The sequence below is a fragment of the Ilyonectria robusta genome (genome assembly GCF_021365365.1).
Source record: "Ilyonectria robusta strain PMI_751 chromosome Unknown BGZ61scaffold_5, whole genome shotgun sequence".
Taxonomy (NCBI): Eukaryota; Fungi; Ascomycota; class Sordariomycetes; order Hypocreales; family Nectriaceae; genus Ilyonectria; species Ilyonectria robusta.
Genome location: NW_025764439.1, coordinates 1573767 through 1592201, shown reverse-complemented (window position 1 = coordinate 1592201; position 18435 = coordinate 1573767). Strand labels below are relative to the sequence as shown.

The 18435-nt window shown below is 54.8% G+C and overlaps 8 protein-coding genes across 8 annotated transcripts; 6 read left to right on the top strand and 2 right to left on the bottom strand.

The window, feature by feature from the left end:
• Positions 1 to 1541: 1541 nt before the first annotated feature.
• BGZ61DRAFT_491935 (Rix1 complex component) lies at positions 1542 to 2675 on the bottom strand (the record flags this gene model as incomplete). Its single annotated transcript, XM_046250480.1, has 3 exons — positions 1542 to 2449; positions 2499 to 2571; positions 2628 to 2675. The coding sequence occupies 3 exons, from the start codon at positions 2673 to 2675 to the stop codon at positions 1542 to 1544; spliced, it is 1029 nt and encodes a 342-aa protein (XP_046107732.1).
• A 372-nt stretch (positions 2676 to 3047) lies between these two features.
• On the top strand, positions 3048 to 3565 carry BGZ61DRAFT_529854 (uncharacterized protein; the record flags this gene model as incomplete). Its single annotated transcript, XM_046253468.1, has 3 exons — positions 3048 to 3065; positions 3115 to 3405; positions 3461 to 3565. The coding sequence occupies 3 exons, from the start codon at positions 3048 to 3050 to the stop codon at positions 3563 to 3565; spliced, it is 414 nt and encodes a 137-aa protein (XP_046107731.1).
• Positions 3566 to 5794: 2229 nt separating this feature from the next.
• Positions 5795 to 6268, top strand: BGZ61DRAFT_529853 (uncharacterized protein; the record flags this gene model as incomplete). Its single annotated transcript, XM_046253467.1, has 1 exon — positions 5795 to 6268. The coding sequence occupies one exon, from the start codon at positions 5795 to 5797 to the stop codon at positions 6266 to 6268; it is 474 nt and encodes a 157-aa protein (XP_046107730.1).
• A 751-nt stretch (positions 6269 to 7019) lies between these two features.
• BGZ61DRAFT_346107 (uncharacterized protein) lies at positions 7020 to 9787 on the top strand (the record flags this gene model as incomplete). Its single annotated transcript, XM_046239848.1, has 3 exons — positions 7020 to 8733; positions 8786 to 9295; positions 9348 to 9787. The coding sequence occupies 3 exons, from the start codon at positions 7020 to 7022 to the stop codon at positions 9785 to 9787; spliced, it is 2664 nt and encodes an 887-aa protein (XP_046107729.1).
• Positions 9788 to 10261: 474 nt separating this feature from the next.
• Positions 10262 to 11914, top strand: BGZ61DRAFT_586224 (uncharacterized protein). Its single transcript, XM_046256433.1, has 2 exons — positions 10262 to 10416; positions 10467 to 11914. Exon 2 carries the CDS (start codon positions 10538 to 10540, stop codon positions 11657 to 11659), a length of 1122 nt encoding a protein of 373 aa, XP_046107728.1. The 5' UTR covers positions 10262 to 10416; positions 10467 to 10537; the 3' UTR covers positions 11660 to 11914.
• A 233-nt stretch (positions 11915 to 12147) lies between these two features.
• Positions 12148 to 12812, top strand: BGZ61DRAFT_475275 (uncharacterized protein; the record flags this gene model as incomplete). Its single annotated transcript, XM_046248672.1, has 4 exons — positions 12148 to 12184; positions 12303 to 12414; positions 12559 to 12656; positions 12721 to 12812. 4 exons carry the CDS (start codon positions 12148 to 12150, stop codon positions 12810 to 12812), a joined length of 339 nt encoding a protein of 112 aa, XP_046107727.1.
• Positions 12813 to 14777: 1965 nt separating this feature from the next.
• BGZ61DRAFT_529849 (uncharacterized protein) lies at positions 14778 to 15004 on the top strand (the record flags this gene model as incomplete). Its single annotated transcript, XM_046253466.1, has 2 exons — positions 14778 to 14929; positions 14989 to 15004. The coding sequence occupies 2 exons, from the start codon at positions 14778 to 14780 to the stop codon at positions 15002 to 15004; spliced, it is 168 nt and encodes a 55-aa protein (XP_046107726.1).
• A 303-nt stretch (positions 15005 to 15307) lies between these two features.
• On the bottom strand, positions 15308 to 17637 carry BGZ61DRAFT_586221 (fungal trichothecene efflux pump; the record flags this gene model as incomplete). The annotated part of the gene is made up of 4 exons (XM_046256432.1): positions 15308 to 16461; positions 16514 to 17184; positions 17280 to 17338; positions 17404 to 17637. 4 exons carry the CDS (start codon positions 17635 to 17637, stop codon positions 15542 to 15544), a joined length of 1884 nt encoding a protein of 627 aa, XP_046107725.1. The 3' UTR covers positions 15308 to 15541.
• Positions 17638 to 18435: the final 798 nt, after the last annotated feature.

The window sequence follows — 18435 nt, the reverse complement described above, 5'->3', positions numbered from 1 at the left end:
GAAAACTTACGTCTCGTGGTCGAGGAGAAGGGTGTGGGAACTGAGTTCTCGAGGCTTGGCTGCGAGTCAAGGACGGTTCTCTGTTGATGTGGTGTTAGCAGACAGAGGCTATGTTTCTCTTGACGTGAGAGAGCTGAGACAAAATGGATGTGGGAGGGGGTGTACAAGATCAACTCGTACGGGGAACATTTACTTGAGGAGAACGAGATGATAACATACCTGTTGACAATATCCCAACTCAAGTCAGAGGGCACAACTCCACGTTGCTCCCCTGAGATTGAAGTTGAGGAATGCGTCAAACTGAGTGGGTGCCTGAAAAGTCCCGAAGGTGTAAAGAAGAGATGAAGGGGGAAGGTGGGAGGCGAGGCGAGGGGGGGGGGAGTTTTATAGGCACACGCGTTGTGCCTCGCAAGGCAGGAACCTAAGCCAATGGAGGCGGTGGCCCTTTCTTCAATTCCTTAGGATTGGCTGCCGGCTGCCAGTTGCCAGCTGCCTTGCCCGCTAAGTTTGACAAACAGTGGCCTAGAGTTAGTTCATATCGGGGCAGGCGATGTTTGAGTAACAGCCGACACCAGCTGTAGACGGTGTTGGGGGGCCCACCCCTTTGTTCCAAAATCCGTGAATCACAGCTGTCCAGCTTTCACGCGACGCGTCTGCACACGGTAGGAGAAACAAACCTGGGTCCCGTCTGCAGGCAAGGGACTACTGGAAGTGTAAGTGGCCGCGAGGAGTGGAAGAGCTGCAGGAGTGGAAAGTGAATATTTGTGTGGTGTTGAGAAACTGAGGAATTGAAAGCTTTTCTAGATATATACTTTTAACTGGATTTACTATAGAAAAGTGAATTTGAGGAATAGCAGGCAGATTTAAATATAGGCTTGTATTCTTTTCTATTGGGATAGCATTGTATTTATTCTCCACGGAGTACTGAGTTCTCTTGGCTTAAGGTCTTGCCTCCTGAGAAATCGGCTCCGACAGATATCTCCTCTGGCGATAGTCTTCCTCAGACGATAGTATTCCTCAGACGACGGTATTCCTCAGACGACGGTATTTCTCAGACGACGGAACTGCTAACAGCCTAGATAATTCGACCTCGCCAATTGCTCAATTATATTTTGTGCAAAATACTCCCTGTATCACACTCAATCAATTCTTCAGTCTGACGAGATACCTCTGTGTTAAAACGAGAAATAGTCTGGAACTGTGTACTGTATTTGAAGCAAGTCGACTGGATTACAGCTCTTTGCTTCAACCACGAACCATTCTTCATAACCTGAGAACAGTAACCCATTCGAGCCATGGCGTAGACTGAATCGGAGTTGAGTAAACGGAAGGATCGTCGGAGGGGTTGCGCCTCGAGACGAAGAACTGTAACGGTAAAGTTTGTCCGCCGACGACGCTTCGATTCTCTCGATTCTCTCGGTAAAGTTAATAGGCCGTCCGATAACTGCGAGGGAGAACTTGGAATGAAGTAAGGCGCCCGGCTCGGAATGGCATGGGGGTCCGGGGCGACGTTGAGGGGTTTAAAATCCTCGTGGGATTCTTCACCAGAGACTGAGGAGATCCTGTGTATCCACGGCTGTCAAACTCTCATAGTCTCCCATCCCTTCTTGCAACACCTTGTCCAGAGTGGAAGCAGCTCGTCCAGTTGCACCACCCTCCTTCTTCGCCTGGTCGGCTCCCTTCACCATTGCTGCCAAGAATTTCTTCTCAAAGACGCGCTGTCTGGCTTCTCGGTTGGGATACATCTCGCCATCCTCGTCTCGGCGGGAACCGTACAGGTTGAGGTACTCAAAGGCATTCGAGTCCCTTGGGATTCGGTACAGGTTATCCCAGTTTTGTGACTCATCCTCGGGTATGGTAGTCTCGGGTCGCAGCCCAGCCTCGAGGAACTTGGCTAGTGTAGCAATCTGACGGGCATAGGTTGTAGCGGCCTTGGCCTTGAGGCCGGCGCGTGGGGCCGAGGACCATCCTAAGTTGTTAGAAGACAGCGCCCAGCCCATCAAGGCACAAAAGGTGTTCAAGGTCTTGACCCATCCTCCTGGGCATGTCACCAAGTCGTCCTCGGCAACTTCTAGCAGCCACTCCATCACTCCAAGAGTATCGTTGCTGATATCTGCTGACAGATGGGTCATGCCAGCTCGAATGAACATAATGGCCTGCTCTGTGCTGTGCCTAACTTCTGCCGCGGGAAGCGTTTGGAGGAGCTTCAGGAGTTGGGTTCTCACGGGCGTCGAGCTGTCGGAGATGAGTGGCAACAGTTTCTGTAGGATCATGTGTGTTCCCACTGGGTTAACAGGAGGTTCTGATGAGAGCTGCCCAGTGAGGTATGCGAGTGACTCTCTTCGTTGTTTGTCAGATTTTGACGACGAGGCGAGAGAGAGACTGTGCTTGAATTGCTGAATGACATCTGGGGCTGTTGTTGAGAGAGATTGCTGGCCCATAACAATTGCTGCGGCTATTAGCATGGGGATGTGCGTTGGCGGGGCAGGCTCTCGTACCTCTGGACTTGAAGCTAGTATCTGTGAAGTTGGAGGCCTTGGCCTTTTCCTTGCCGACCTTGAACTTCGTTTTCTAGCCATAATTGTGAGACTCTGTCTTGACACGGAGTGAAGCCATTGGATGTATACCTGGAAGTCCTTCTTCTTCTCATTTTTCTTCCTCTGGCTGGAACCCATTTTGGCGGCCTAACAACAAAATACCACAGCGACTCGAATTGGGATGGAACAGGCAGAGAATTTATGGGTTTCACAGAGAGATGTCCGTACAGAAGTTTGCATACAAAGTTCTTTGATCTGTTTGTACAAGATTTCCTAGAGCGTCTTTAGGCGGGGCCCCGAAATTTTGGCGGTGTGGCACGGCAGAACTTGGCTCCGTGGCCCCACGCACCTAGAGAGCTGTGCTATCGCAATCACGTTGTTAGGGGATGGTGCCGTCGCGACAACGATACCAAGGACGCTACGCTCTCGTGAGACTCGCGCCGTCTTTTCTCACCAGTGCATTGATCCCAAAGACCGGATCCTCTCCCATCCGTTCACAGAGCTTCCAGGATGGCCGACTCATCCATTGTACGCATCTTGACAGCTCTACGAGGTGGACTTCTCTAACTAGGGATAGGCTAATGGGCAAGACCCCCTTGAGGAGAAGCTGGGCCGTCTATCGAAGAAGCCCGGCGTAAAGGCCAGCATCGTTCTCGACCGAGCGACCGGTGCCATTCTCAAGACCAGCGGGCAAATCGACGAGCTCCAAACGACGAAATCGCGAACCACATCGACGGCCTCGTCCCTTTCGAGCGACACCACCGCTGTGCCGGAGGAGGACCAGCCACGAGGGGTAGATCAGTTTGCAGCAATGGTGTGGAACTTTGTGAACAACTCGGGAAGCCTTGTGCAAGAGCTGGATACTGAGGTGGGTTTTCCCTCCACAAGAGTGTGGATCAGGAGTCACGGCTGATGCTCGACAGGACGAGGTGAAGCTTCTTCGGTTGCGAACACGGAAACAGGAGCTGGTGATTGTCCCGGATTCCAAGTACCTGCTCGTGGTGGTGCATGATACACCCCCGGCATGAAGCGGGCTCGATTCTGTCTTACCAATGCTTCAACGCTGTCAAGGCCCCACGCATGTCAGCTCTAGCTGGGGGAGCATGTTTAACAACTAGTGCCATTGGCCGTGGACAAAGGAGAAGGGATAGGCGGTGAAAAGCTATGATGACGAGAGAGGGAGGACAAAGGAGAGAGAGTGATGGGCTTCGCATTCGCTATTCACGGCGTCGGGCGGGCGTCCAGGGAGGAGATACCACAAAGGAAACAACCTGTTCCGGGGACTGGGCGAGTCTGAAAGGCGCACGGTTGCGGCGCGCGGCAGCCATCGCGACAAGCGACTTGGAGGGCAGACCAGCAGGCTGGAGTTTGCGCCTCTTGATTGTGTACCTGTGGGTACAGTACATATCTTCCCGTATTAATTGCCGTGCCACCACAAGATGCAGCCATCCCTATGAGGGAGAATGTTGAGAAGGTTCGTAGCTGCAAGCTGCCGCGTGTTTCGAAGTTTCCAATGGGACCGAACGGCTGCGACCGGGTGCAGCCGTCGTTTCATGTAAATGCAAAATGATGAAGAAGCGCAGGGTTGAGGAGGGCGGAGTACGACGGAAGAGTGGAAGAGTGTGGAAGGGGTGGAGTCGCCCAAGTTGAGGTTGATTCCCGTTGAGGTAGGGATATTGCCGGACAGTTCAGGTACGGTACCTACAGGAAGCATGGTAGGGATACATGGGGGAGGAGGAGCTGAGGCAAACAAGCACACGATTGACAGGGCGCACTCTCATGGCAGAGATGCAACCTCAAACATGAATATGGGTCTCTGCGGACAAACAAAACGCCGCAATACGGGGGCGAGGATGGGCGGGAGCAGGATGCGGTTTATGCAGTCCCCGGCCAATCTGCAGCTAGACCGACAACCACGGTGCCAGTGATGCTCCGGGTGACGGTTGGTTGTACAAGATGGTCAAGGATTTCTTGGTGATTTCCTCAGCAACGCGGTTCAGACGCTCGGAGAACGCTCAGAGACTCCCCCAACATGGCCGGATTTAAAGGCTTAAACCCTCTAGTTCACTAGGAGCCACCACGGCACCAACGGTTATTTGCGTCCAGGGACCGCTAGCGACGGTTTCCAGGAATCTTACAGAAGGGCGGTGGGCACCTTTTGGCGGGCGGTGGTGGTTTCGAAACACCCCGGCTGCCCTGGTGATGGTGCAGCGGCGCTTTTTCTCGTGCTCCACGGACGCCCTCCACTCTGAAGCCACCCAACGCACAGGTCGGGTGGGAGACCCTGCTGACAGAGTCGATTAGAAGCTTTCCCACATGGATGGAGGGGGGCCTGAATGGATATATAAGCTGCGAGGCGGCACGGCAGTGTCGGAAATTCTACGGAATCCCGGTCGGCTGCCATTGCGAGGAGAGTCGAGTTATGTGCCCTGGACGACTCACGGGAAACGCCAATCGCAGATCCGCGATTTAGCCCACGCTCCCGGGTTCCACGGCCCCAGTCCCTAGATATCTGCGCGGCGTGGGGACGTTGTACCGGAGTACGAGGTCAAAGGAGAAAGGACGGGGATCGTGGTATCTTTGGTGCGCGGGTTTGTGCGCCTCGACGACAACCTGAGACAGCCCGCAGGGCTTCCCGAGGGGATATATGCTGAGCAATGTACGTATGTGGACTGACGGTGGTGTTGGTAGTCTTCGTTGATGGTTGAGAGATAACTGCGGTCGTCCCCTCCCCCCTTCCCGCCATCGTGGCCATTGACGTTGTGGTTTTGTCGTCGTCGTCGTCGTCATCGTTTCTTCGTCGCCATTGCCGTCGCCGTCGCCGTCATCCTCGTCTCCTTGTTGGTCTCGCTTGCTGGCTCCGTCTGTCTCCATCGCGCAGTCGGACCTCCGTCCCGGATGCGCTGGACTAGGCCGGACGAGCTTCGCCTAACGACCCAATCTCCCCATCCATGCCATCCGATGCGTTGATTGATTTCTCATGCTGGAGGAAAAGCATCTGACTGACAACTGGAGAGTTAGCAAAACACGGAACTTGGCTGACCGACTGATAGACAAACGTCGCTTGACTTGTCTCTCCGAGGTCGCCGTCCCACTGACACCCGGACTTGCGCTGGCGTCGACATCCGCATCCACGTCCGCACACGCCGACAATACGCCGCCGCTGTCGCCGCTGCTGCCGCCGTCGTCGTCGCCGTGGCCGATGCTGCAGCTGCAGTCGTGGGGCATTGCAATACCAGCACCACCAGCATTGCGGGATGCCACTCACCAAGTCGCGGCCGTCTCTTCGGGCGGGCGGCCACAAGAAATCAAAATCGACAGTCGAGACCGGACAGCCGTCCAGTGGCCACAGGAAGACCAAGTCGACGTTGGAGAATAAGATTGGCCCGGCGCTGCTTTCCCCGCGTCACCAGCAACGGCCAGACGCCACACTTCTGGAAGAGGACGACGAGTACGACTCTGGCGACAATGCGGGCGACAATGCGGGCGACAACACTGGCGACAACACTGGCGCCATCCCCAGCCGGCGCGATGAGGCTGGATCAGGGGGCCGCTTTTCGATGCCAGATTTCCGCCTCCAGGGTCTGCTCTCCCGGGCGCGGAAGCGCATCAAGGACCGCCGCGAGAATGCTTGTTCGCCAGAGTCGCCTTTGGGGCCGTTGAGCCCGTTGAGCCCCGGAAACAGTGTAAGCCAAAAAACCTTGACCGGCACGCCCGACAGCAGCCTATGACACCCCCCCAAACCCAAGTGCCCCCTCCCCCTAGAAAGGCGCTGCAGGTGGCATCTCCCGCATCAGGCCACTGGGGCACCTCCTCAGCCCAGGCCGGCTCCGTCCTGCGGTGGCCTGTGGTGGCCTGTGGTGGCCGGTGGTGACCTATAGTGGCCCATTACCCGGGCCCATCGAGTCGCGTGCCAGGACGATCCCGCTGCACGGCCTTGCCTCTCCTTGCCTGTCCTGGCCCGTCCTGGTGTGTCCTTGCTTCTCAGGCCATGGGCCATGCGACGGCCCTGCGACGGCCGTGGGCGCGGCGCAATTGGGGCGTTTTTCCCTCTCCAGAACCCGCCATCGTGCTGTTACGTCCACTGCAGTTGGGTTTCGGCCCTCTGCCCCTCCCAGCTGGCTCGATCCCATTTCATCCCCCCTCCCCTTCGCCATTGCCGCGCATTCTTGGCTTCAATTGTCATATTTATCCTCGCGTCCTGTTGTGCTGATGCGCGCCCTTCTCCCGCCCTTCTAGGTCTCACCCACTTGGTCCCCGCAATCTCCTCCACACCGCGCCGCTCCTCCCGACCGAACCGTCCGCTTCCAGGCCCCACCTCCTCACTCGCCATCACGGCCTCGGCCTCTCGCTTCCCCGCGTTCACCACCAGATCCGAACAAGCCCCTCCCTCCTACTCCCCCGACCCCGGGAACGGAGGTGGTCACTCCCACTTCTCCTGCTTTTCCTTCAGGCAAACCTGTCCTTAGGCTGGAGAAAATCATGGCCACTCTAACCGAAGGCGAGATCGAGAAGCTCTTCTCTGGAGCGCCCCAGTACTTCGCCCGCAGTGAAGGCCATTGCTCTGGCGCGCCTCACCCTAGCGTCGCCTTCCCCTTTGACGAGGCATTGGAGATCCGCGACCTCACCGACCATGTCCAGGTCGAAGACCGTGCCTGGAGCGGTGTTACCGCCTGGCCGCATCTCACCAGGGACATTAACCATGATGACATTGCCCAGAAGCAAGTCGCTGCTTCGCGCAAAGCCCACTTCTTCATCCGTTGTCGCGAGCGTCCCAATATGCTGAGCATGCAGGGCCTCGAGAAGGGCTCCATGGGTTACCAGGCCGCCCTCGAGTTGGCTGTTGGTGACGCCCTCGAGGAAGAGCAGTTCGGCTTCGACAGTGTCGGCAAAAAGGCCCAGGTCATCGTCGAGGCGCGCGAGCGCATGCTATCTCCCATTGGGCACCTGCGTCGTCTCCCCGAGACTGACATCCTCAACAGGCTCAAGCGTAACGGCGAGCTTTACCGAGACAACAACCTTCGCAAGAGGACCTCCGTTTCAACTTACCAGGATCTCTTCCACACTTTCATGCGCCCATGCAACGTCGTGGTGGACAAGCGTGACCACTATAGCCTGACCAATCAGATCAATGCCCTGCTCAAGTGTCTTGGCACCTCCAATGTCTGGTTCGATTTTACGCATGTTGAGTGGAGGATCAGACTGGGCCAGATCCTGTGGGGAGGGCGACATGGCGATGATCTTGAGGACACCTCATCGATCCATGATGCCGCTCACACCGGCGAACGCGCCGAGGAACGATATTGGCTTCTCATGCAGATTCTTGTCTCCACTGAGCTTCTCATTCGCCTGGATGCTGTTACTGAAGGCGAAGAATATGGCGTCGAGTCTTTCCGACCCATTGACGTCGTTCACTTTGAGAGGGCCGCGACCCGAATGGTCAAGTGGTCGCTTCATCTTGCCCGGAGCTGGCTCGAGAATATTGACCTGACTAAAATCGAAGGACCTCCCCCAGTAAGCTCCAGTCCATCTTCAGCGGGATGGTTGGGCTCGCTTGTCAGCAAAATCACCCTGCGACACCATGAGGAGGAGAAAGCGCCCTCCACCTATCGCTATACGATCAAAGGACGTCATGGGCCACGTCAAGTAGACGGCCTCACCCATTTCGCAAAGAAGCTACGTTGGCCCGGAATCGACACTTACGAGGCTTTGATTTCCGAAAACTTGCGCAACTCAGCTGGCACCCCAGCCCTGCCTACTCCCACCCCGACCCCGAGCGCACAGCCGAATGGAACGAAGCGGGACTCGTACTTTGGACCATGGGACCGCCCCAAGAGTCCGTACGACAGGATCCAGCTTCGCCGGGGGAAACTAGCAGCGACTCTGCATGCGTCGGGATGGCTCTCCAAATCATACATCTTCGGATTAATGCTCCCGGGCGATGGCCTCCATCACTTCTTGATGGCGACACTTCTCGAAAATGACCCTGCAGCAATGGAGGCCCTAGGTCCCGTGGCTAACCTGTGCGGAGGCTTTGTGTACTCAGGCAAGAGTTTCTGGAGCACGTCATGCATTGTCGGCCGAGTTATTGCCGCAGGATCGGGATCGGCTGAATGCATGGGATGGGTCTCAAGCGACATTCTACCCGTGGGAAAAAGCGATGGCTGGGTCAACATCGAGGTCGCGGATGTGCCAGGTGAGTTCTCCCTGTGCTTTTATGACATGGTAAGAAACTAACGATGTTTTAGGAGACATGGCTCACCTCGGAAAGAAGGCCAGGCTCTGGGCGAAGAAGCGGATCGAGAAAGAGTCTTCCATTCTTGGAGACGCTGACGAATATTCCGTTCTTCCCGCCGACTTCATCATCCCCCACGAAAACTCCTACTCGACTCCTCCTCAGTTGCTGTCCGTGAGATTACAGTCTCTGGACCTCGTAGCTCCAGCAAACTCGATCCAGTCCGCACCCTTCACCAAGCAACCGCAAAACGCCGAGAAGACGGCCAATTCGACGACTAAAGATCCCGAACTTCTCTCCTTCCCTGCCAGCGTCAACTTCTCCGTCACCATTGATGGACAAATCCCTGCAGAGGACTTTTCCTTCTCACTAGCTTATGATGTAAACTTCGTCACAGCCCACCCCTGCGCACCGTCGCGGGGAGTGAGGTTCTTGAAGTCCCCGACCAGCCCGACGATCCAGCAGATTGATGTCTCTGGATCTGATTTGCTTGGGAAAAGCGCTCGCCCTGCGCATAGGACTGGTAAGACTACCCATCTGCACAATTCGCAATCACGGCTAACCCGAATTTGCAGGTCATCCCCTACACAAATACTTTAACTATACGGTTATGCACGTCTCAGAGCTACTCAAGAGGCAGCACGTCCCGCTGGAGGAGTTGCTCGCCGCCCCACCGTCCACTACAAGACGCCCTTCTCGAAACGGGAGCGAGCGCGTGCTCGTCATTGACTGCATTACCAACATGGCGCCGGAGACGCCCATGTCCCCGACCCGAGAGCGCCTCACGTCCAAGTACAACATCGTCCAGCGGAGGGGGAGCTTCCCCGCCGCCGCGCAGATGCACTTCGAGTCGCGGAAGCGCGAGTTCGGCTCCGATATGGAGATCCTGGTGCGCGCCATCTGCGCACAGAACGGGTGGAACGCCATCATCAGCCGCAGGAAGCGGGGATGCCTGGCATGTGCTATTAGGGAGGCCGGGGCGTTGCAGTGGAAGGTCATCATCCGGGTGGAATAAATGCAAAAGGAAGGTAATTCAACAACAAATGGGGAATGGTGTAACTCATCTCTGGGCGTTTGGTACGGATTGTTTTGAGAATGACGGGTAATGTACAGGCTTGGGCGGCTGTGTTGGCATGGTTTTGAGATACGATATGATGATGTACAGGGAGATGCTGCAGCACAGCCCATGTTTGATGCCACTCGACGCACGCTTCGGAAGAAACGAATTAGTTCAAGTTTGTCAATTGGGGTCTCCAAAACTTTAGTATAAGCTCTTGAATACATGATAACAGGAGTTCTACGTACGTCTCATACCCATGTTGCAATCGTTTCTGCTCCAAGCCCTCCAAGGCTACCCAGTACCATTGCTTTGGGAATACTCCTAGATCAACCAGAAGTCATGAATCAGTATCGGGCCAGCTGGAGATGGGGACAGTGAATCACAGGCACATTGATGGGCAGTTGCTCAAACTTGATTCCTTCCACAGCACGACAACACCTCCGTCACCAACGTATCCTTTTGAGCTGTTGGGTCATATTCGGAACCACAGACTGGGCTTTCGTCATCAAGGCCATGCTCATGTTTTAACATCATCTGGCTAAACGAAATTCTATCATCAAAATTCACTTTGCCTGGCTTTCCTCGTAAGTAAATGAGTTCAAATTGCCGGTTGAATACTAATCATCTTCAATAGCTCGTCTTGGGCTAAGTATCCTAAAGCTCTAGCTCATTGGCACTTGGACAGATTCAAGTACTACAGCTAGGATGTCGAAACGTAAACAGCCTCCCACTTTGGCGACACGGACCGGTTCCATCTGGCGGGAACAGGAAGAAGACGATCTTTTTGTGAGAGATTCGAAGGATACCCACCTTACCCCTGTGCAAGTCCAGCTATTGTCAAAGCCACCTACCCTCCTGCGAGTGAACGTGATCAAGCCGGAGCCGCGGGTTGCGGTAAATGGGGTGAATGAGCCAATTAAGTTTCAAGAGATTCCATCACCCTCAAACTCGCCTATACTCCAGCAGAAGAAGACGGTCAAGCGCGACGAGGTGATGGAGCAAGGACGCCAAGTCCTGGACAAGCTCGGCTGGAGCCTTTACAACCAGCGAGATCTCAGCGACGAGATGAACGCCTGTCTTGACGAACACAAGGTCAGAGTGTTGACAGAGAAGGCAAAGGGCAAGGTTTATGTTTGGGGCATGCGGTACGATCGGAAGTTCACGTTCTGGGTCCACCGAGCATATGAGGACCTGAAGGAGTATTCTTATACCGACAACGAAGAAGTCACTCAGCCGCTCCTTGCTTGGCGGGACATGATCAAAGAGCCCTTACGAGAGATGAATCTAATCGCAGCGGAAGTAGGGGGGTATGGGCAACGACGAATTCTGCACGCCGCCGAGCAACTGAAAAAGGGCATGGCATGGCTCGACTGGCAAGAGCAGCGGCGACACGCGCAGCGCGAGGCCGCTGCGGATGAGGAAAAGTGCGTGCGCGGAGAATTTGCTGCGGCTGTCACCAAACTCACAATCTCCCATGGCGCCCTCAACGTATCCAGCGGAAAGCTAGACGGCAAGCTAGACGAGCTGCTGCGGAAGACCGACAGACTCCTCGGGGCGATCGATTCGAAGGACGCGAGGCCATCCAAGAAACAGCGGGTTGGGCAGGCGCCGACTTCGAGCAAGCGGGAGGAAATCGCAAAGGATGCCCAAATTCTGGTGGACACACTGACGTTCAACCTTACGTCGAGCCGCGCCGCCTTTGGACAGATGGAAAAGGTTTTGAAGCACTTCGATATGGATGTGGCGAAGGACATTGACTACGACCGCGAGAGATGTCTCGCCCGACGCAGGCAGCGTATCAGCGACATGCTGGGTTCGAATGAGTGAGCGGCGGGATGAGGCGAGGAGATGATCGTAGAGTGAGCCAGGACAGTTCCAAGGGTTAATTGCGGCTGGAGAGTCAAGGTGTTGCAGCAACATGTTGTGGTGAGATGGCGTTAGGGTCAAGATGGTAGTTACCGGGAATCCAGGATCGTGGGAGTTGCATTCGGCGTTCAGTTTCTTTCTTTCAACCAACATCTCAGCTCTTGCTTAAAAATCATACTTTATGACGAGTGAAGTGTTGTGGAGGTTTGAATTGACATATACATCTCAGCATTCGAGATGTTGACTTCCTTCCCATAAAAGCAGGTCGACCGAGGCCACGCCACGAACATCCACAAACAGACTAGCGCCTCCCCACACGCCAACTTCCCCATTCATTCAAGCCGCGACGGTGCAGCCCCCCAAGTCGACAGCTCGCAGCAGCCAAATTGCGACATCACTCTAGCATCATCCTCAGTTCCTCACGCATCTCAAGGACAGCAACAGCGACCATGGCGCCCAACAAGGATTCCCGACGAGTCGACCTGGGTGAGTTTTGCCCTCATCCCTCTTCACGCCATTGCCGATCGACTCGGCGAGCCCTCTTCCCGAGACCTGCGATGCGATGCCACGAGATGCGATGCGACCAAAGCTAACCCGCGAGCAGTCATCCCCTACCAGGAGCCCAAGGCCAAGAGCGATACCACCGACTTCTCCTCCACCATGGCCACGACCTTGCCCATGGCTGCCATGTTCACCCGGAATAAGTTTATCGGATGGTACGTCTGAATTGCCCCGGCGCTGGTATCGGGTGGAAATGTGCCATGTGGGAAGGCCACTTTGCGAGAGCTGCGATGTCAACGACCGATCGACCCGCCGATCGACCAACGGCCACGATGCTAACCTGAGACCACAATCAATAGGGCCGCCGTTGTCTTTTCCATCCAGAGCTGGCTGGGCGAGAGCGAGGACGCGAAGAAGAACTCCACCACCCCGGGTTACTTCTCCGTCGGCATGTCCAGTACGCCCCTACCGTCCCGAATACTCCAAGGCCTATGGACCATTGCTAACTTGGCAAAACACAGTCATGTCCCTGGCAATCACCTACCTCCCGATGTTCCTACCCCCTGTTGCAGGCAAGGTGGCTGCCCCTGCCCAGCCCGCGATCTTGACTTAAGGCGAGACGGGGATGGATCGGGAATGTGTCGATGGCATAATGGAGAGAGGAAACCAAATTAAATCAATGGAGAAGGGTGGTGGGTGTCTTCGCGTCAGCATCAAGTGCGCAGATCTGGCGTCGGGCTAGAGCCTTGGATAGTGAGGCTCTGCATACAACTGTACGTATACTGTACGTGTAATGTGCTCATTGTAATATCTTGGATCAATTCTTCGTCCATTTTCGTCAAGTTTATCGAATTTTCAGTGGTGTGAATTATCGTGAATTGATGTTGCTAGGCTAAGGATTCGTCCGAGGCAATATCAACCAAGCGCCATCACAGTATCGTGAAACTCTGTCACCTGCAACCTCGTTTCTCCTGAAGGGGGACTTGTTAAATAATTAGAGAGGCTTCATATATATTATGGGTGCACAAAACGTCAATGCCATCAAGTTCATACAGGTTGCGAGTGGACTGGTTTTGAGCATCTCTTGGATGCTTCTGCCACCCTCAGTCATTGATCCTCAAAATATCCCCATTAAAAACCACATCTCGGAGCCCGCCAGCTCCAAGTATTCCCACGTTTCTAACGTAGACACATTTCGTCTTGCCTGCCCGAGCTATCACTGTTTTGAGCATCGCCAGAATCTGATTTGCAAGTGGCATGTGGTGTGCCTCTCAGCGCCATGGCTTCCAGAAACAACCCCCGATAAGCAACTCCAGTGAAGATATGATCCCATGTCCAGAATAGTGTAATTAGATCCGTCAGCATTTTGTCGTCTCTCCTGATCCGGGTCCAACGCGCGAAACGATTCTAATGGAGAATCTCGTCATTTCGGATTGCTCTCTTCCCTTTTTTCTTTCTCATTCCATTGCCCCCTCGTTCTTGGCGGTTCTACTCCCAAAGGTTGGCCTTCCTAAAACAAGGGTGTAGAAAAAGGTGCAAAACACACGAAATCAAAGATGGGCAGTAGCCACTGACTCCTCCCTCTTGCAAGACGAAGTCTGAGGAAATGTAAGTCCTGGTCCAAGGCTGACGGCTATTTAAGTCATGATTACCGCATTAAGCCCAGTTCAAATCCCATGCGGACGGCGTCGGGCATGTAAGCAAGAACGTTAGTCAAGAACTCGAGTATTGAACACTATGGTCGAGGGTCGTACAGAGTGGATGGAGGCTCCGGGGCGGCCCACCCACCGAGTCTTTCCCGTGCAATCCAACGATGAGTCCGGGATCCGACACTTATCAGATCAAAATAGAGGTGCAGAAGCCGGGGTGTTAGTGAGGGCTCTAATCAGGGAGTCGGCACGGTGTCTGACAGCGGGATCGACGCATCGTATAGCACACCGCCGTCAATCACGACCTGGACAATGAAATGCCGGGATGCAAATAGAGGCCGAAAATAAGAAACAATTGGCCGATGGTTTTCTTGGCCCGGGTCGGCCGCATTTCCTAATAAGGCCATATTCCCCATCCGCAGCGCTTAACTTAAGTAACTAACTTAACTGTCGCCTAGCCAGGGGCCAATATGGCCTGAGTCGCGTGTCGTTTTCCTCCACTGGAGCCCGGACGGACAACGTCTCGCCATGTCTCTCCACCAGTCACGGCCCGTATTTGTTTCGCCGCCTGAAACTCCACCGCTACGACCCTGCGACAGGAGACGTTTGGCGACGCGCACCCTTTTCCCGCCCTCGGGAGCATTTCTGTCTCTTCTCTTTTCCTTCTTTTCCGTTGACGTTGCTTGCCATATTTTCAAATATATTTACTTCAATTTTTTGTGTATACCTCTTGTTCGTCTGCATTTGTGTACTACAGCTGGTCTGTCGACGTGAACTTCGCTAATACCTCCGCTCCGACACCGACTCACACCCGCCGACTCCATCCTTTTATCTCAAGGCATCTCGCCAATCTCGGTACTGCGGCAGGATTAATTCCACATCACCACATCCATCCCTCGTCATCTCAATCAACAAAACACCGCCTCAAGATGAAGACCTCCACCGTCCTTCTCACTGCCCTCTCGGTCTTCACCTCCGTTGCGAGTGCCGGCATCGTCATCACGCCCATTTTCAGCAACCAGATCGTTCCGAAGAGTGCGGGTGATTGTCCCTATGGTGTCATCACGCCCCAAGGTTGCGGGTAGGTTTTCAATCTTCATGTTGCGGCAGAAAGGGAACTAACAGATTGGGCGAAACTAGACCGAAGCGCGGCTGAAGGAACTCGTGTTCATTCGTTAGTGTATGATAGCGGGAGCGATCAGTGGCACGGTGTTCGGGTTATGGATAGACGTTCAAGGGGTTGTAATCGAGATGGGGGTTTCAGTTCTTGAAATAGCTGGAGCGACAATCAAATCAATCGCCGTACCAGACAGAAAGGCAATCGCATGATGAGATATCCGACTTACTTTCAAGTCACAAACAAGCAATGGGTCATCAATCCAATGGAAGAAGCATCATGTGCGCAAATTCGAGTCTCTTAACTCCAGGCGGATACGCTATGGAAATGCCATGCCGAGTCTATCCAAGAAACCAATCTCTAAAGCGACTTCATTAATATCCCAACTTCCTATGTACAATCCCGACCGGATTTTTTGTCGGTTTCCTTGCAGGATAAGTAAACACAAATTATACACCCCAGAGAGGGCCCTGAGAAGTGATCTCCATGTCAAGACAGTCCTCGGGTATCTTCAAGCCTGGTAAACAAATTTCCTGGCAGATAGAAAAACGCCACTCCAGAGGATATCCAATACATCTAAACAGTTGAGGCAACATGAGAGTCGTAGCCGTTACGGTCCTCGTTCTTGGGCTCCTCGACGTGTTGCAGGGACTCTGTGGAAACCTTGCGGAACGCATTGTCTTGCAGACGCTTCGCAACGTTGTTGGTGAGGTACTTCTCAACGTTGGGGACAAGGCAGGCGGCGACGAGGAGAATACACGAAAAGGGGATGGTGGCGTAGAAGACGATGTGGAACGAGTTGGTGTAGGCCTTGAGCATCGCTGCGCTGACGGCGGCGACCACCTTGTCGGTGACGCCAGGGACCGCGGAGTAGTCACCTGCCGTGATTCCCGCAAACAAAGCAGTGAGAGAGTCGGAAGGCAGACCAGCTTCGGTCGCAGCAGGAGTAACATACTCGGGGATCCTTGTGGCGAGCTCGGTGTTGAGAACGGAAACGTAGAGAGATTGGGCGATGGCACCACCCAGGGCACGAATGGACCCGAGGACACCAGTAGCCAACCCGATATCTTGAGGGCCCCAAAGCAGAGTCACACCGGGGACAGCAACGTTCTCAATGTATCCGACGGCCGTGCAGGCGATGGTGCCGAAGGTGATGGTGGCCGCCCAGCGGTCCTTGGACAGCGAGCTCATGGCGGTGACGAAGGAGAAGACAAGGACGGCAGCACCAATACACTGGTACTTTAGCTTGGGGACATATGAGATGGCGAGGCCGGACAAAGCCTGGCCGAGAAGCACACCGCCGCCGACGACGGAGCTCTGCCATCCGATCTGGATGGAATCGGTCGTGTAGATGGTCGAGATGATGGTGGGCCAGAGAACGGTAAGGGAGTAGTAAACGATGGAAGCGACGGTGGCGATGGCGACAATGGCGACGAAACCAATGTTCTTGAAGACGCGAGGGGGCATAAGAGGCTGGACCTTGCAGAAGAATCCCTCTAGATACGATGTTAGTCACAGCATGCTACAATAAGAAAAACAAGCACATACCATAGATAAAGAAGGCCGCAACAGTCAGGATGCCAATGATGAGAGTGCAGAGAACCTCGGCGCTCTTCCAAGGGTATGAGGTTCCGCCCCAGGAGAGGCCGATGAGGAACAGAACACAGCCGGCGAGGAAGAGGAAGATGCCAACCCAGTCGAGCTCCTTGGTTTGCTGCATGCGAGTCTTTCCGACATGGAGCTGCTCAAAGGTAGGGGGATGGTAGAGGAACTGGTAAAGAGCCAGGGTGATGGTGCTCAGGATGATGCCGATGTAGTAGCTCCAGCGCCAGCCCTGCGCCGTGTTCTCGATCAAGCTGCGGGCGATGATGGGGCCGAAGACCGCAAAGGGCATCGAGGTCATGAAGACGAAGCCGATGATGGGGCCACGGTGCTTGTTGGGGACGAGTTCGCCGAGAACAATACCGAAGGAGAGTTGGCCTGCAGCCGCGATACCGTTGCATCCGTTGGAAGCAATCAACATGGCAACGCTGTTCGCAGTGCCGCCAAGAATGCATCCGATGAGACCGAGAAGAGACGTGCCGAGGACCATCCACTTGCGGCCGTAAAGATCTGAGAGACGGCCGACGAGGAGGAAACCGATAGAAGAGCCCATAGTCCAGATGGTCGCGACCCAGTTGATGTTGGCCGATGGGCCAATATCCGCGTTAATGAGTGTCCTAGACAGATTCCCTTGTTAGTTACCGGCGCATATCTGGAATGACACCGAAGAGATCGATATCTACCAGCAATTAGATATTATCAAAGTACATACAGAGTGTTAGCCGGGAGTACCCAGCCCAGGTAGGCGCAGATGCTGGCGAGAGATTGAGCCTATTCATGGTGGTTAGTTCCGAAACCTCGCCACTTCAGGTGTCCATAGGAGCAGAGAGACTAACCGCGAGAGTACCTAGAAACTGAGGGCTCTTGTAGTAACCCACGGGCATCTGGTCGAACTCGCCACCAAGAGCATGCTTGTCGACGTACTCGACAGTGCCGTCGGCGTAGACGACTTTCTCCGTATCGGTGGGCGCATGCGACGAGCGAGGAGTTTCCGGTTCCTCGTTGCGCAGCGACTCAGCCGGCGGCTGCTTTTCGACCTGGCCCTCGGCCGAGTGCTCGCTGGGTGGCATGACGGCGGTTGCAGGAGTTGTCGCAGAGATTCTCCTCGTGAGACGGTTCGCCGCGGTGTAGATGCCGCGGGAGAGTGACCTGGCTGGAAGCCAACGACACCAGGTCGGATGGCTTGTGTTGGTGGTTTACAGATGGGTATCCCGGGCAAGGGAGACAGGGTGAACGAAAGTGAGAGTGAGTTTCCTTGGCGAAAGGCCCGATTGACAGGTCGAGGGACGATCCGGGAGTATATGTACTATGGAGATATGACGGGGGTGTAGATCCCTCCCACCAAGGCTCAGGCAGGACCAGCGAGATGCTACGTACAGTACGCGGCATCTCTAACGGGTGTTCTCACGGATACCTAGTTCCTGGTCATCGGTCCTAGCTGACAGCAAATCCAAGAATACCCCAAGCACGGTGGATGGTAGGATGCGGCATGATCCATGAGACGGAGCGGCGGCGCCCCATCCGCGAGGCCCTGGCCATGGGGCCAACCCAGCTAGAACGGGCCCTAAACATGGCGGTCTTCGCTTCGAGACTTTCCCCCAGAAATCCGAATCCGGGGCCCGAATCGAGCAGAAAGGGGAGCCCGGGGGAGGTGGGACACAGGGTCCGTCCGTGGTGGAGCAGCCGGGCGAGGCGATGGAGCACCCCATGAGGACGACAACCGGCGGTTGATGCAGACATTGGATGCGTAATTACTCGGTACTCGTACACATATGCTCTGTTCTCCCGGGTACATATTACTGCAGGCAGGAAGAGTAGTAGGGCGTTGACAAGGGTGGTACCAGAAGACTACGACGGCGGCGAAAGCG